This window comes from Physcomitrium patens, chromosome 7 (genome assembly GCF_059467195.1).
Source record: "Physcomitrium patens ecotype Gransden chromosome 7, ASM5946719v1, whole genome shotgun sequence".
NCBI classification, from domain to species: domain Eukaryota; kingdom Viridiplantae; phylum Streptophyta; class Bryopsida; order Funariales; family Funariaceae; genus Physcomitrium; species Physcomitrium patens.
In genome coordinates this window covers 17,536,636-17,552,920 of record NC_143416.1, presented here as the reverse complement: position 1 = coordinate 17,552,920, position 16,285 = coordinate 17,536,636, and the positions used below count along the sequence as shown (strand labels likewise).

Here is a 16,285-nt window from a genome sequence, read left to right as displayed (position 1 = left end):
TAATTGTAGTAGCTTAAGTCAAGCAACATAAATCAATTTTAAATGAGATTCTTTTTAGAAAAATAAAGCAATTGCTTACATTATTGAAGTAGTAGTCAAATGTCAAGCATCTTTTAGAATTGAGTAGATGAACATTTTTTTGGAGTTGTTTTTATTAAAAGACTATGGGCTTGAAATCTCTGCAAAATGCATCTTGAATTTGGAATGGAATACAATTTATAAACAAGAGAACCAACTGTGTGGATGTTTTGTTATTAGATTGTAACAAAGGAGTAATTGTCAAAGTCATTATTATCAAAAGTTAGGTTGTAAAAGAATATAAAATCAACTTAAACTTGTAATTGGTGGCTAAATTTGAGCTTTTAGTACATAGAGTCTCAATACTCCACATCATTACTAGTTGCTTATTGGTATGTGCAGCATACAACAAAACTGGTACAAAGTGCATACCTTGTTAGATTGATATTTGTGTCTTGCATTTTTGAAAAATGTTCTTCAGCATTTATAATTTACTTCATCTATCCAAATAAAAATAAATAAATAACACATAGTAGTAATGTGTATTGGCATGACAATAAATGATACATTAAAGGAATGCATTCAAGGGTTGTCAAAAACTCTTTCCAAAAACATCATCAAAACTTTGTCAACAGATTTTGTGTAGGTAGAAAATTACTCCATTGAAATATATATATATATATATATATAAATATTTGTGACACCTTCACATATCCCGTGTACATGACACTCCTTCGCCAGCTCCCTCTCTTTCTCTCGTAGGCCAGTTGATGTGCTAATAATGCATGCAAATTTCAGTATCTGACATAAAAGAAAAAAACAATTAAAACAATTAAAACAATTAAAGTTATAAATGTAACAATAATTCTCGGCTAGCTCCTCCTCCTCTCTGCCTCTCTTGCTGTCTGTGAGTATAAGGTAACTGTCATGGCTGACAGGGAGCTGCAGCAAGCAAGCAATATGTGGGTGTTTCTATTTCACCCTCATGCCCAGGCACCACAGTACTGTGGCCCTCACGGACTTCTCTGTATCAGAGGCTAACTTTAAAACAGTTGTGATCATATCATTAGCGTTAGTTTACTATTGAGAAACTGAGTGCTGAGAGGAAAACCACCCTTGAGACAGTAATAAGCTGAAGAAATGGTTCAATAGGTTTTGCAACCTTGTGAAGAAGAATGGCGGTTGCACAGTGTAAAGACGTGGTCCCTGTTGAATGTTGTAGGTTTAGCTATACACACTGGCCCGGAATGATTGTGCCAGATGTTTCCTTACCATCTGAAATCCTCGCAACCATAATCTAGAGCTCAGCTCATGTAGTCGAGACCTCTATCAAAAGGAGAGCTCTGGTCAGGTTGGTACTACACCTGGATTAATCAAGAATTCCCTAAGCTATGGAGGAGCTCACAAAAGCAAACCTCTCTGAATGATAGTGGAGTTGTAGCGATTGATTTTAGTTGCGAGTCCCAGCCCAGACTGCAGACCTTCTCCGTCCTAGAAGTGCTACTAAATGGATTTCTGTTATGCACAGTGTTCTCGTGGACACACCAGCAAAAGCTGCAAGGTCACTTGCCTTGGGAGCAGTGATTTGGGCTTCGTCTAATCCCGCGGCTAACAGCAGACAAGCGGCTAGGACGACGCTCGTTCCTGCATTCGAGAGGACAGCTGGGGCCAAAGCTCTATAAGCCTTGCGAAACAAACGCAGCGCAAGTGGAACTGTGTCAGGACTGCTTAAATGCAGGTCCCAATGCCACTTTGCCAATATTCTCGTTAATCTGGAAGTGGCCAGAGCTGCCGATTGCTGACTTCGTCGGAGGGATGGGCTCGTCTGTGCGCTATCATCCATTCGCAGGCGCTTAGCTGAAGCGGATCTGAGGGTGACGAAAGCTCCGTTGTTGGATCCCATTACTGGCGGTTGAGATCGGTTCCCATCCCTTGTTTCCAGAGTGGTGTCTTGATGATCATGGGAAGCACTCGATCGATTAATTGCAGAGGAAGTGGCACTGGTACACTCGCACTGAAACAACAACGAAAAAAGTTTTAGAATTACTGCGTTGCTAGCGCATTCATGAGTAGTTTTTCATTTACTATGGGTTACCACATGCTTGACCTGAAAAAACCCTGTAACATAATGGTCAAGGAACGTTCCATGACGGGTTCCGAATTGCGACAACGTGAGAAGGATGAACACACCCATCTATTAACTCACAGCTCGGTGTCAGCTACTGTACCTCATTACCCAATTAGTTAACTATGGTATGGCCCAAACAAAATCTTCCACTGCCTCACGAAAGCAGTCCACCTCCACAGAGCTATTCGAGAGAGACAAACGATCGCCTCTTTAGGAAGCCGAGGGGGGAACTCACACAGCTCTAGCATTGTAACATCCCAGGAGAACGCTAACGGCCAAGGTGTAGATGACACCTTACATTACCCATGGTTCCCACCCAGTCGTCGGATTATGGTGATACTAATGCTGGAGGGAAGGGGAGGAACGAGAAGTTACCTGTAACTGAGCAACGCGACTGTGGACATCTTCCAACGTTCTTGTTACAACCTGCTCGGCTTGCGGATTAGAAGCTGCTGCGCGGCAATCCAATGACCTCTTCCGCTTCAGCGATTGGGAGCTAGCTGAGGACACACTCTCTTGGGCACTCCTATCTACAATCACACATTCCATGTCCCTGCTGCTATTCGGAACATGTAATGAGCAGCCACTTTCAGAACCCGAGTCTGATCGCCCTGCAACTGCCAGGCATGACCTTGAAGCAGCTCTTCGGCTGCTCACCACGCTTCGATTACAATATGTAGTGCACTCGCCCTGCACCTCCCCCTGTAAGCAGCCGGAGCAAAGGCCCGTAAGCGGCGTGGGGTTCGCCCCTGTGGTCCGTCGAGTGGTTGAGATTCCACACGTTTTGCATAAAACAGACCGTGTATGCCTAGCCACTAAAAAATTGGCCCCGTGAACTTTAGCATCGCAAGACCAACAAATGTGGGCATTGTCTGCAGCGCAATACAAAGCCGCTGCACCGTCACACAACTCGCACTTTCTTAGAATCTTCGCCATCAGTCACAGATGCTCGAAAATACTTCACTCATGTGTTCTGTTAGCTGCGCCCGCCTTCAGGCTCTGTATAAAACCCTTTATCCCCTGAACTGTTCTCTTAATCTCCGAACAAGAAACCCAACCCCGATCGCAAATTTTCTCAAATAGTTGAACTCTCCTCCTCAATCCACAGTCTTAACAATGAAGACCCTACCCCGCCTATACCTCTCGATGTTCTGTGATGTGCTCACAAACTTCTCCCTACAAGCCAATCGCTCGACCTCAACTTCTGCTTGAGGTGGCGATGCACAATCCTTGACCGCAAGCAATAATGTAGCTAAAAATCTTAAATTGTAATCCTACAGAGCAATTTTCCAACGGGCAGATTCCGATCTCACTGAACCGATCGACTCTCCTCTTCAAGTAGTAACACCACATCCCTGCTCTTAAACCTGACGCTCGAGAAATAGACAAACTCACGAAGTTGCAACCCAAAATCTACACAGGAGAACTGGACTTATCTAGCTCCTTGTGAGCAACTGCACGATGAATCATCAAGTTGGCGCAGAAGGAATCATGTGGCAGACTTCAAGGTTTCAAACCGACTGTATGACTTGTGGACCACTTCGTGGCCGTGGCAACAAGTGGGTGTAATGATGACAGAGCCCAACATAATTGTTATGAACTGCCGAGAGATGGATGGCGTCGGAGCGCAAGTAAGTAACTTGTGGGGGCGAGGGTGGGGGGGGGGGGGAGTTGTGCGAGAGCAGAGGCCACGGGATCGACGACGACAAAGGTTCAGTGATACGACGGATGGCGACGGAATCGGACGAAAGTGGATACTGGCGGCTGCTGCGGAGCACCACACGCGGGACCGAGGATGGATTCTAGCCACGAGATTGGGTCGGAAGATATCTGCTGCTTCGGCACCAAAGTGCACAACTGGGGTGGTTCTGGACGATTAACAGCGGTTTGAAGTGTGGTTCGGATCCACGTTTAGAGCCAATAGGACACTAGTACAATATTTGGCCGTCTTCCGAAGGTGTTGGAGTCCAACGGCTCTTGTGTGAAGTCGTCTTCGCACAACCAAAATAGCCTAAAGCACTGGCGTAGTTCATTTCCACTGTCGATCGTCGCTGTAAATCATTCTAGAGACTCTCGATAGATGGAAGACCCCAGATTATTTAGTTTTGCTCGTTTTCCGATGGATCCACCCCGAGCAATCTAGTTGCTCTCATACATGCACGGCAGCCACACCGCAGAGTCTGCTCCCAGAGATTAAATCGCACCAATTGTATCTCAATCCCAGCCCAACATCTCAATACGTGCAACGAGTCCTACTGTGCTCGTCATGCACGATTTGTGCACCCATACACGATGGCAAGAGTGCAGAGCTGGGAATTAGGTCGACCCACAACTAAGTCAGGTCAAAGGTCAGAGTTGGAAAGAAACCTCGCATAAAACTTAGCGTGTGGGGTTCTTATCAGTATCTTTCATTCATTTTTTGAAAGCGTGAAAACGACAAATGCATTAGTACTTATTGTATTGTAATTGTACTGTTTCACTCGGTTGCATGACTTGGGCATCGGTTGTGTGCCTCAGGACTCAATTGGAGCTAAGTTAATCATCAAGACGTAAATCACGTTGTGAAGCATCTCTTCACTCATTCTTGGTGCTCCACATGTCTCACGACGGTGGGTGAAGAAGAGGCTGAGAGAAATCGACTATAGTCTGGTAACGCATGTGGACAGTGACAAGTGGGTCCCGCTATAAAAAGTTGCCACAACGAATGGTTAGGGTACGTCAACGAACTCACCCAACTTCAACAAAATAAGTTTCTTGAGTGGTCCTAATGGAATTTTCAGGAAAAAAAGGAAAAAAACGAAAAAACGAATCCAACCAACGCTAATTTAACTGATAATCTAGACCAGTGCCGCACAGAAGCGGATCAAATCCATAAGATTTAAAACATCCATAAATTTCGATCCAAAAAATATGACTCAATATGGAGAGAAGACCAGCTAGCTTCATACAGAGGATGAAACTGGAGGCGTCATTAAGATCAGTAAACGGGCACTTAACGATCCCAGAAGGACACGCAAGGACTGTTGGATCAACAGGGCGTTGAATCGCGACGTAGACTGGAGGTCATCGGTGACGATGGATGCACATGCGATAACGGGCCACTTGGACTGAGAGCCACATGATCCAGCATGTGACAACTCAGACGCGTCGATACAACCATCGATCCAGAAAGCGAGTCGCACCACAAACGTCTACAAGTCATGTCATGACCCACCCACTTTCACCTGCGGGGGACTTGCCGCGACCAGTCAGTCACAAATGAGGAGGGAAGGTGGGGGAGGGTGGGGGAGGCCGGTTACCGCTACAGTCACGCGGCGTCGACATGAACTGGTCGTCGTCGATCGTCGATCGTCGATATGGGTTTTTCAGAAGCCTGGTGGCGAATGAGGCGTGCAGCGGCGTTCTCTCAGGGCGGGCCCTGAGGGGAGGGGGGGGGGGGGTCATGTGGCTCAGATGGGTTGACGCCTTGCAATCCCTCAAGCTCCGCGGCAAATCCTCGTCCGAGCGCTGGTCGAGTATTCACGAGGTGGCGGATTCTCAGGCTGGGGGATGGTGCCACGAAAACTGGCCCCGTCGCTTCGGGACCGACGGATTCGACCATCACCAAGCATTCTGCATCCGTGACCCACATCGATCAATCGATCGATTGATCAGCTTCTTCCTGCAACACCTCGGCATTGGCGTTGGCGTTGTTCTCGCGTTGCGTTGCTTTGCGATTCCTACTCAGCCTCGGCGACATCAGCGGCCGCGCCGCAGGGCCTGCTAGGCCCCTATTATTAGGGTTTTGAAAAACACATGTGATTCAGAATCTCACAACATACCCTTGACACCATGCGGTTTCAAAGTCATATATATATATATATGTGTGTGTGTGTGTGTGTGTGTGTATATATATACATACATATATATATATATATATATAATTTTGTGTGTGTGTGTGTGTCTATATATATACATATATATATATATATATATATATAATTTTGTGTGTGTGTGTGTGTGTATATATATTCGTATTTTGTGGCCAGAGTTTGATGAAAATTTGATGTGCATGTGCACAGATATACCTATTTGGGAATGGTTTTATTCTTATTTTTGTTGTTATTATTAGTCGGTGATCTTTCTTCTTTTCTTTTCTTTTCTTTTTTTCTTTTACAAGGTATTGGTTGTGGTTGTAAAACAGGTTACTTGGTTCGTCACAACCTGTATTCTACTGTTTTGCATGAACCATCTCTCAGATAGTTTTGAAATGTAAATATGTATTTTATGTAGTTGAATACTCATTATAAATATGTGTGTGTGTGTGTGTGTGTCGAATTTGTGGTTGTGCTAGAAGTGACGTAAGTTGTATTAAGGGGGATTTGTTTTTAAAAAATATTCTTTTTATCTTTTATTTTTTATGAGGTTTTTTTGAAATTTTGGTAACTGAATAATTTCACCCTGACTAGGTTGAATGATGTGTGAAGATTTTTATTTTTTATTTTTTGTAAAGTTTATGGTTTGTCATTAAAAAAATATGTTACAAATTTACAATATTTACTTAGAAATTACCCTGTATGCATTTGTATACATGTAAGTAAATAGAATGCTTAAAACTATAATATTTAAATGCAAAAAAGTAAAGAAAAAGGTTGCTTATGTATTGTACGGTTGCAAAAAAATGGAAATCATATTTGAGGAAAAAAATAAAAGAAAATTAAATTTAACATCATGAAATATGTATGAAGATGGAATATATATATATATATATATATATATATCAATATATACATATATAATGCAAAGACATGAAAAAAATGCATAAATGTTTATTGTAAAAATATTAATAATGTATATGACCAGTATCATATTACAAGTTGAATTTTATAATCTTAAGTTTAACAAATAAAAATTAAATAGTTATAAAAATAAAATAAAATAAAATAAAAACACTTCGCTATTCTTAATGAATAATTACTACTTTTGATCATCCATATATAATTTGTGTTTATATAACAGCATTTCATTCCATAGAGTTGTAAAAAAGCATCATGATAGTCATTCAGGTTGAAACGCAATGCATATTATAATAAAACCTTCAAGAAATTTTATGCTGGTTTTACCTAACTACAACAAGCAAAATTATTTGATATCAAGCATGTTATTATTATGTTACAATGATTAAAACAACATACATTTCCAAAAAAAGTCTCTCGTGTATTTCTATTTTAAGAGTAAATTTTATCATCTACAAATTACATTTGTTTAGTCTCAAGAATGTCACATTTTACCTGATTCTTATCTAATTTAAATGCAAATATTTTGTAAAATCCCTTAATACTGGGTTGCTGAAATTTGAAGATCAAAATATGACATGATTGTGGTTGATTGCAATTGACCATTAAAAATTCTAAGTAGTGACATAAATATGGGCAAGTGGAAATATATTGAGGTACATATTGATTGATGGGAGGTGTAAATTGTCCTAATTTGTTGTGCATGTGATGAGGCATAAAATTCCTTTGTTCAATTTTGCAAATGTGAGTATGTCCTACTATCTGTGCAAAGAAGCATACAACTTAATTGTAATAAAATTGTTCTTATTCAGATACCTTTGTATATATGAACTTGTTGGCTTTATGCTTGAGCTTGCATGAAGTGGGTTGGAGATGACAATATGACCAAGAATTATGAGGTTGTATAATAACTCCTGTGAATTTGGATAGTTTTTCATGCTTTAGGAGAAATGCAATGTCTTCAAGGTTCATTATTGAAGTTAGGAACTTTGCACACAACATAGAGATTGTTCATAGAATATGATAAGAATTTTGTTACTTATATGACCAATAGAGAGGTGCCCTTTTAAAACAATTGGTTTCTTGTAATAGTATTTATTTCAAGATTGTCAAAGAAGATGGCTGCAATTGATAGACGCATCCAATATATTGGAGAAGTGAGTATAAAAGATAATCTTTGGATTGTAGCTTGCTGTTGATTCTATATTTAAATCTAAGGAAATTTTTATAAGTAGGTATTGGTAGTCCTGAATTAGTTCTTGTGCCATTATAGAGCCTTATCTTTGCTTCATTTTATTTTTAGTATCTAGTTGAAAAATAATAGAAACAAACAACCATTATTATATGGTAATACAACTATATGGTAAAAAATAAAAATATGGATATAATTATAGAAAATCCTAATAGAAAGATATAACCCTAAAAAAGGATAAAAAAATAAGAAGGTAGTTAAAACTTTAGTCTTAATGTTGTCTTTTTATAGGAAAAATTCTATCTACTTTATAAGGCCATAAATGAGCCAAATCAAAGTAAATAAGATAAGTATCTAATTTAGATATTTTTAAAAAAGATTAAGAATAATTTTTAGTAAAAATTTCCTAAAAATATGAAGAAATGATATTTGAAGAAGATCAATTGTAAACCATAGTTGAAATCAGATCCCAAGGCATAAAATCATAGACTTAAGGCAACTCCATGGTTCTTTGGTTGATTAAAAAGTAGGACTTAAGAACAAACAAAAGAGATGTTCTTTAAGTATTACTTTCAAATGATTTAAGCATATAATGCCTTTTTGTCAAAGACATGAACTTCAAAGAACTAAAATATCAATACATTCTTCTATTACTCAAAAAGTCTAAATAATCACTCAATGTTAAGGACAAGAACTTGATGAAAGCTAATAAATGTCTAGGACAAGAATACGATAAAGACAAATAAACGAGTGAGACTTCTCTTAAAGAAAGATGACAAAATAGAAATAACTTGATATATATATTAAGAAAGAAACTGGAATGGCTACTGCCAAAAAGCCAAGAAAACTAGAGACCCTTGAAACTAGACTTGAAGCAAGAAACGAGTTGACAAGAGTGAAGAAGGCTTCATTCTTGTCTCTATATATACTATCTAACTAGGGGCTACGTGGCAACTTTCTATAGGACCTCCAATATGTGTTGACTTTGTAAGAGACTTGCCTTGACTTACAAGGCAAGTTTTTCTATGTGTGGACCACATAGTTAGCTTGGTCTTCAAGCTAACAACATGTGTGACACATGGCCAACTTATTGACCACGTTTCTAATCGAAAAAGTCAATTAAAGACATCTATAAAGTCAAAATAGCATCTAACAAGCTTCTAGGAAGCTTATATAGCAAATATTATAGAATTAACTTATTTTTACCTATTTTTACTTACTTCTACTTATTTATACATGTAATTATTGGCTTACATGTGTAAGTCCGTGACATTACCACCCCTTCTAAGGACGAGTTTTACGAGGAGCGATAATCATATGTTGAGGAAATCTATGATGCGACGAATTGTATTCACCACATACTCTGATCTTTGTTCTCTTCAAAGATGATTAATAGGGCCTCTCAACCATCAGTAGTGTTCCATACCAGGGCGAGAAGACCACCCAGTTATTTGATCATTGTTGAGGCCTTCATAACTTCTTTTGATTAAAATATTTGGAACACCATTATGAGTTGTTCCTACCTCTAGTAAAATCACCAAACATCGAGAGTCCCTTCTAAGGTCGTGATACTAAACGCATTGTATCTCGCCATCTATTCGAGGAAGAACATGTTGTTCTTGAAGATCTTCATCTCGATTGGGTCGTCTTGAAGGTTGTGACAATCGTAATGTCTTGTCCAACAGGTCAGCAAACTAAGGCTCTTGAGTCGAATCCACTAGTTCTTGATTCTCCATTTTTTGAGCATCACAACTACAAAGAAGCTACAAACAAGGATTAAAAGTAAAATATTATCTTGTCTAGATCTTGTTTCTTTTATAAAGAAGATTTTCATCTTGATTTTGATGAATGTCATTGATGAAAAGCCTCCATCGCCTTTGCTACATTTGTAAGATTTTTTACTGGTTCTCATGTGCATTTACTAATATCATATCCATGCCAATAGACAAGATATTCTAATTTATTTTGACGCTGCCTTGAATCTAAGACTCCTTCCACTTCAAACACTTCATTATAGTCCACTTCTATAGGAGGAGGTGGAGCTTGTCTTCTTCTTGGTATGTCCATTGTCTTGTATGGTTCAAGAAGAGATACATGGAATACTGGATGGATTTTCATTGATTCCGATAGATGTAAACGATATGTAATTGGATTGATTTGAGAAAAAATAGAAAATGGTCCAGTCTTCGATAGTCCAACTTGTCACAAGGACGAGTGGTCTTGATATTGTGACAAAGTAACCATACCTTATCACGCATGTGGAATGGTGGTTGTTCCTTTCGATAGACATCCGCATTGACCTTTTGTTGTTCTTGAGTTTCTTTTAACTGTGCCTTTATCGTTGCATGTAGCTCTCACAAATGAATTGCCAAATCTTTCGCAGCAGTATTATCAAATTTTGAAAAGTGAAAAGTATCAAGTCATGGATGATAACCATAATTAGCAAAGAAAGGTGTTTGTTTTGTAGAAGAGTGTACCATGTTATTGTAAGCAAACTTTGCCAATGGCAAAAGAGTTGTCCAATCATCTTGTTGGTAGTTAATGGTACATCTTAAATACTAGTCCAAAACTTGATTAACACGCTCCGTTTGTCCATCAGTTTGAGGATGGAATACCGAAGATAGTTTTATATCTATTTTTAGAAGCTTGAAAAGAGTCTACCAAAATCTTGATACAAATTGAGTTTCTTTATCTGATATAATATCCTTGGATAATCCATGATAGTGATAGATATTGTCAACAAACAGCTTAGTTGTTTTTTCACTTGTGATAGTGTTTATACATGATACAAAATGTGCCATCTTGGTAAAACGATCTACTATCACGAATATAGAGTCATAAGAACATGAGATTGGAAGATCTATGATGAAGTCCATAGAAATAGAAGACCATGGTTGTTCTGGAATGGATAATGGGTGAAGAAGTCTGTAAGGTTGTCAAGGACAAAGACTCGATGAGGAAAAATATACACCAAAAGGCTATCTCGATATAATAAGTCAAAATATAAACAAGTAGGTATATTAAAAGGAAACTGGAATGGCTATTGCCGCAAGACAAGAAACTAAAGACTCTTGAACCTGGACTAGAAGCAAGAAAGGAGTTGACAAGAGTGAAGAAGCCTTCACTCTTGTCTCTATATATACTATCTAACTAGGGGCTATGTGGCGACGTTCTATAGGACCTCCAATATGTGTTGACTTTGTAGGACACATGCCTTGACTTACAAGGTAAGTTTTTCTACGTGTGGGCCACACAGTTAGCTTGATCTTCAAGCTAACAACATGTGTGGCACATGGCCAACTTGTTGACCACGTTTCTAATCCAAAAAGTCAATTAAAGACACCTATGAAGTCAAAGCAACATCTAAGAAGTTTCTAGGAAGCTTCTATATTAAATATTAACTTACTTTTATCTACTTTTACTTACTTCTATCTATTTCTATATGTAATTATTAGCTTACATGATTATGGCCGTGACATTACCCCCCCTTCTAGAGACGAGTTCCACGAGGAGCGGTCATCATATGTTGAGGAAATCTATGATGCGACGAATTATATTCGCCACATACTCTCATCTCTGTTCTCTTCGAAGATGATTCATAGGGCCTCTCAACCATCGGTAGTGTCCCATACCAGGGCGGGAAGACCACCCAGTTATTTGATCATTATTGAGGCCTTCATAACTTCCTTCGAATAGAATATTCGGAACACCATCAGGAGTTGTTCCTACCTCTAGCAAAATCACCAAACATCGGGAGTCCCTTCCCAAATCGTGATACCAAACGCGTTGTATCTCACCATCTATTCGAGGAAGAACATGTCGTTCTTGAAGATCTTCATCTCGATTGCGTCGTCTTGAAGGTTGTGACAATTGTAATGTCTCGTCCGACAGGTCAGCAAACGAAGGTTCTTGAGTTGAATCCGCTGGTTGTTGGCTCTCCATCTAATTAGCGTCACAAGAAGTTACAAACAAGGATAGGAAATTGAATTTTATCTTGCCTCAATCTTGTCTCTTTTATAAGAGAGATTTTTATCTTGGTTTTGATGGATGTCGTTGATGAAAAACTTTGACTTTAGCTGATGCATTTGCTAGATTCCTGGATGGCTCCCATGTGCGTTCACTAATATCATATCCACGCCAATGAACAAGATATTCCAGCTTATTTCGGCGCCGCCTTGAGTCTAATATCTCTTCCACCTCAAATTCTTCATTATTATCTACTTCTATAGGAGGCGGTGGCATTTGTCTTCTTCCTTGTATATCCACTGTCTTATATGGTTCAAGAAGAGATACGTGGAATACAAGATGGATCTTCATTGACTCCGGTAGATGTAACCGATATGCAACTGGGTTGATCTGTTCAGAAACAGAAAAGGGGCCAAGCCTACGATAGTCTAACTTGTCACAAGGTCGAGTAGTCTTGATATTGCGACGAAGTAGCCATACCTTATCACCCACGTTGATTTGTGGTTGCTCCTTACGATATAGATCTGCGTTTATCTTTTGTCGTTCTTGAGCTTCCTTCAATTGTGTCTTCATTATTGCATGTAACTCTGACAACCGATTTGCCATATCTTTTGCTGCAAGATTATCAACTTTTGAAAAATCAAAAGTATCAAGTCGTGGATGATAGCCATAATTGGCAAAGAAAGGTGTTTGTTGCGTGGAAGAATGTACCGTATTATTATAAGCAAACTCTGCCAATGGCAGAAGGGTTGTCCAATCATCTTGTTGGTAGTTGATAGTACACCTTAAATATTGCTCCAAGACTTGGTTTACGCGCTCTGTTTGTCCATCAGTTTGAGGATGGAAAGCCGAAGATAGCTTTATGTCCACTTTTAAAATCTTGAAAAGGGTCTTCCAAAATCTTGACACAAATTGAGTTCCCCTATCCGATATGATATCTTTAGGTAATCCATGATAGCGATAGATATTATCAATGAAAAGCTTAGCTGTTTCTTCACCTGTGATAGATTTTGTACATGGCACAAAATGTGCCATCTTGGTGAAACGATCTACTATCACAAATATAGAATCATAAGATCTTGAGCTTGAAAGATCTGTGATGAAATCCATAGAAACAGAAGACCATGGTTGTTCTGGTATAGGTAATGGCTGAAGAAGTCCGTAAGGTCGATGACGAGGAATTTTTGATCTTGAACAAATATCACATGATTGTACAAAGTCTTTGACTGACTTCCACATTTGTGGCCACCAAAAATCTCTTGATATGAGTTCCAAAGTCTTATTATATCCAAAGTGCCCTGCTGCTGGAAAGTCATGACGTGCTTGAAGAACACGTAAACGTGCTTCTCTTTCTGGAACATATAGGCGTCCTTCAAAATATAATAGATTATTCTTGAACTCAAACTTAGAAGGATCATGAGACTTGGAAGAATTATTCTCGATATCATAAACAAGAGGGTCTGAGGACATATTGGACTGGATTTGCTTGAGAAAAGTTGAATCAACAGTCAATGTTGATTTCATTGCTCGGAGATGAAATTGCTCCGGTTTCAAGAGGACCGTTCTTTGTTGCTCAAAAGCTGCATCTCCTTCTTTTGGTGCAAAATAAGAACGTCTAGATAGGGCATCAAACAAACCTTGTTGTTTTCCTGGCCGATAAGTGATAATGAACTCGAATCTTGACAAAGACATACTCCAACGAGCTTGACGACGATTCAACACGTGTGCTGACATGAAATACTCGAGGTTCTTGTGATCTGTATATACAGTGACTGGACTAGAAGCGCCTTCTAGATAATGACGCCATTCTTGAAAGGAATCCACGATCGCAAGAAGTTCTTTATCGTGGATCTCATAATTGATCTCAGCTGCTGAGAATTTTCTTGAATGAAAAGCTATCGGATGAAGTTTGTCATCTGTTCCCATTTGTGATAAAACTGCACCCAAGGCAAAATCTGATGCATCTGTTTTCATAAAAAATGCCTTGGAAAAGTCAACACGATATAAGACTGGTGCAGAGACAAACGATGTCTTCAAGGCTTCAAATGCTGCTTCCGCTTCTTGATTCCATTGAAATTTATCTTTATTAGTCAAGCGTGTAAGTGGAGCTGCAACTCGTGAGAAATCTTTGATGAAGATCCGATAGTAATTGGCAAATCCCAAGAAACATTAGACATCTCTTACCGTCCTTGGAATCTTCCAATCCACGATTGTTTGGACTTTCTTAGAATCCATCATGAGACCATCATTTGAAATGATGTATCCTAAAAAGTCAACTTGAGTAGTGTGAAATACACACTTTTCCATCTTGGCGTACAATCCTGCATCTCTAAGTTTTTGTAATACTTGACGAACATGTATTTCATGTTCTTCGACATTCTTAGAATAGATCAAGATATCGTCTAAATAGCAGACGACAAAATTATCTAAGAATTCACGAAATACATCATTCATGAGATGTTGAAAAGTAGCTGGTGCATTCGTGAGTCCAAAGGGCATGACATTATATTCGAAATGTCCATACCTGGTTCGAAACGCAATCTTCCATTCATCTCCTTCTTTAATCCGTACTAGATTATATGCTCCTCTTAGATCTATTTTTGTATAGATCTTAGCTTGATTCAACTGGTCAAGGAGTCCTGATATCAAAGGTAATGGATACCTGTTTTTGATTGTGATCTTGTTGAGTCCTCGATAATCAACACACATTCGTAAAGATCCATCTTTTTTCTTTACGAATAGAATTGGAGCTCCTGCTGGAGATTTTGAATGGCGTATGAAATTCTTCGCTAAATTCTCGTCAATATATGTCTTGAGTTGAGCCATCTCATCTTGCGATAAACTGTAAATTGGTCCAAATGGTGGCTGAGTTCCTTCCTTGAGGTCGATTGAACAATCATATGGACGATGCTCAGGAAGAATATCTGCATTCTTTTTCTCAAAAACGTCTTGATACTCCTGATATTGACTTGGAATGCCACTTGAAGTCTTTACGTTTTCAAAAATAAGTGCAGCATAAATAGCAAAAGTTGATCCTTCTTTTGCTGCGTGTATAAATGCTTTTGCACCTATCAATACGGGTTTTACTATACTAGACTTATAATTTTTTACTTGGTTCGTAGAACTATTAATAATGCTTTTGGAAAAGTCAAGTTTATGCGAATTCCAATCTATTCGAGGGTTATATTTTTCTAGCCAAGATAAACCTAAAATAACTGGATTGGACGGGGATTTAATTATGTTAAAAGCTATGTAGCTATCATGACCGTCTATTGTTACTTTTATAGGATGAGTTTTATGAGTGACATCTCTAGAAGACAAGGGACGACCATCTATGACTTCTACATGTACTGGTTTAGGTTTCTGTACAAAGGGTATTTTACGACTTTTAACAAATTGTTCATCTAAAAAACATGCTGAGGCTCCCGAATCTAATAAAGCAGAGGCTTTGTAATTCTTAGGTCCTAAATATAAGTCTATTATAAAACAAGGAGAGGGTTCTGAGGAGAGGATAGGACCTTTATTAGGAATTGTATAAGGTTCCAGCTGCACAGTCCCTATTGTAGTTGGACGAATCCGTTTTCCGACATGTTGTCTTCTTTGACCGTCGTACCCCTCATTTTATAGTTGCGTCATTTCTTTGGACAATGTTGAGCAGTGTGCTTAGGTTCTCCGCAATATAAACATAATCCTTCTTGACGACGACGAATCTTTTCTTGCTCAATTAGGGGTTTAAAACGTACCGCGTCAATTTGCATGTCTTCTACTTCCGAATGTACGTTTGGCGAAGATGTTGATGTTGTCATTGAGTAATAGCATTGAGGTTCCCGTGAATGATTCTCGGATCGAAATTCAAAAAGTCGATTATCACATTTTACCGCAAAATCGATTGCTTGACTCAAAGTTTGAGGATCAGGTAAGTTGAGCATCAATTTCTTTACTTCGTATTGCAATCCATAAAAAAATTGACTGATGAGTGCAGCATCATCTCACTTGATGTCAATTGCAAGTTGTCGAAATTGTGAAGCATACACTGTTACTGAGCGATTTCTTTGTCGCAGAATTCGGATCTTATTTGTTGCAACACGAGTTGCATCGTGTTCACCATACATAGATCAAAACTCCGCCAAAAAAGCTTCCAAATTGTCCAATATTGGATTTCGTTGTTCAAGAAAAGACGAAAACCACGATAATGCAGAACCAGAA

The 16,285-nt window shown here is 38.9% G+C and overlaps 1 protein-coding gene across 1 annotated transcript; it reads right to left on the bottom strand.

The window, feature by feature from the left end:
- Positions 1 to 841: 841 nt before the first annotated feature.
- On the bottom strand, positions 842 to 4,425 carry LOC112284221 (uncharacterized). The gene is made up of 2 exons (XM_024523830.3): positions 2,522 to 4,425; positions 842 to 2,032 (listed from the first exon to the last, which is right to left on the bottom strand). Exons 1-2 carry the CDS (start codon positions 3,080 to 3,082, stop codon positions 1,469 to 1,471), a joined length of 1,125 nt encoding a protein of 374 aa, XP_024379598.1. The 5' UTR covers positions 3,083 to 4,425; the 3' UTR covers positions 842 to 1,468.
- Positions 4,426 to 16,285: the final 11,860 nt, after the last annotated feature.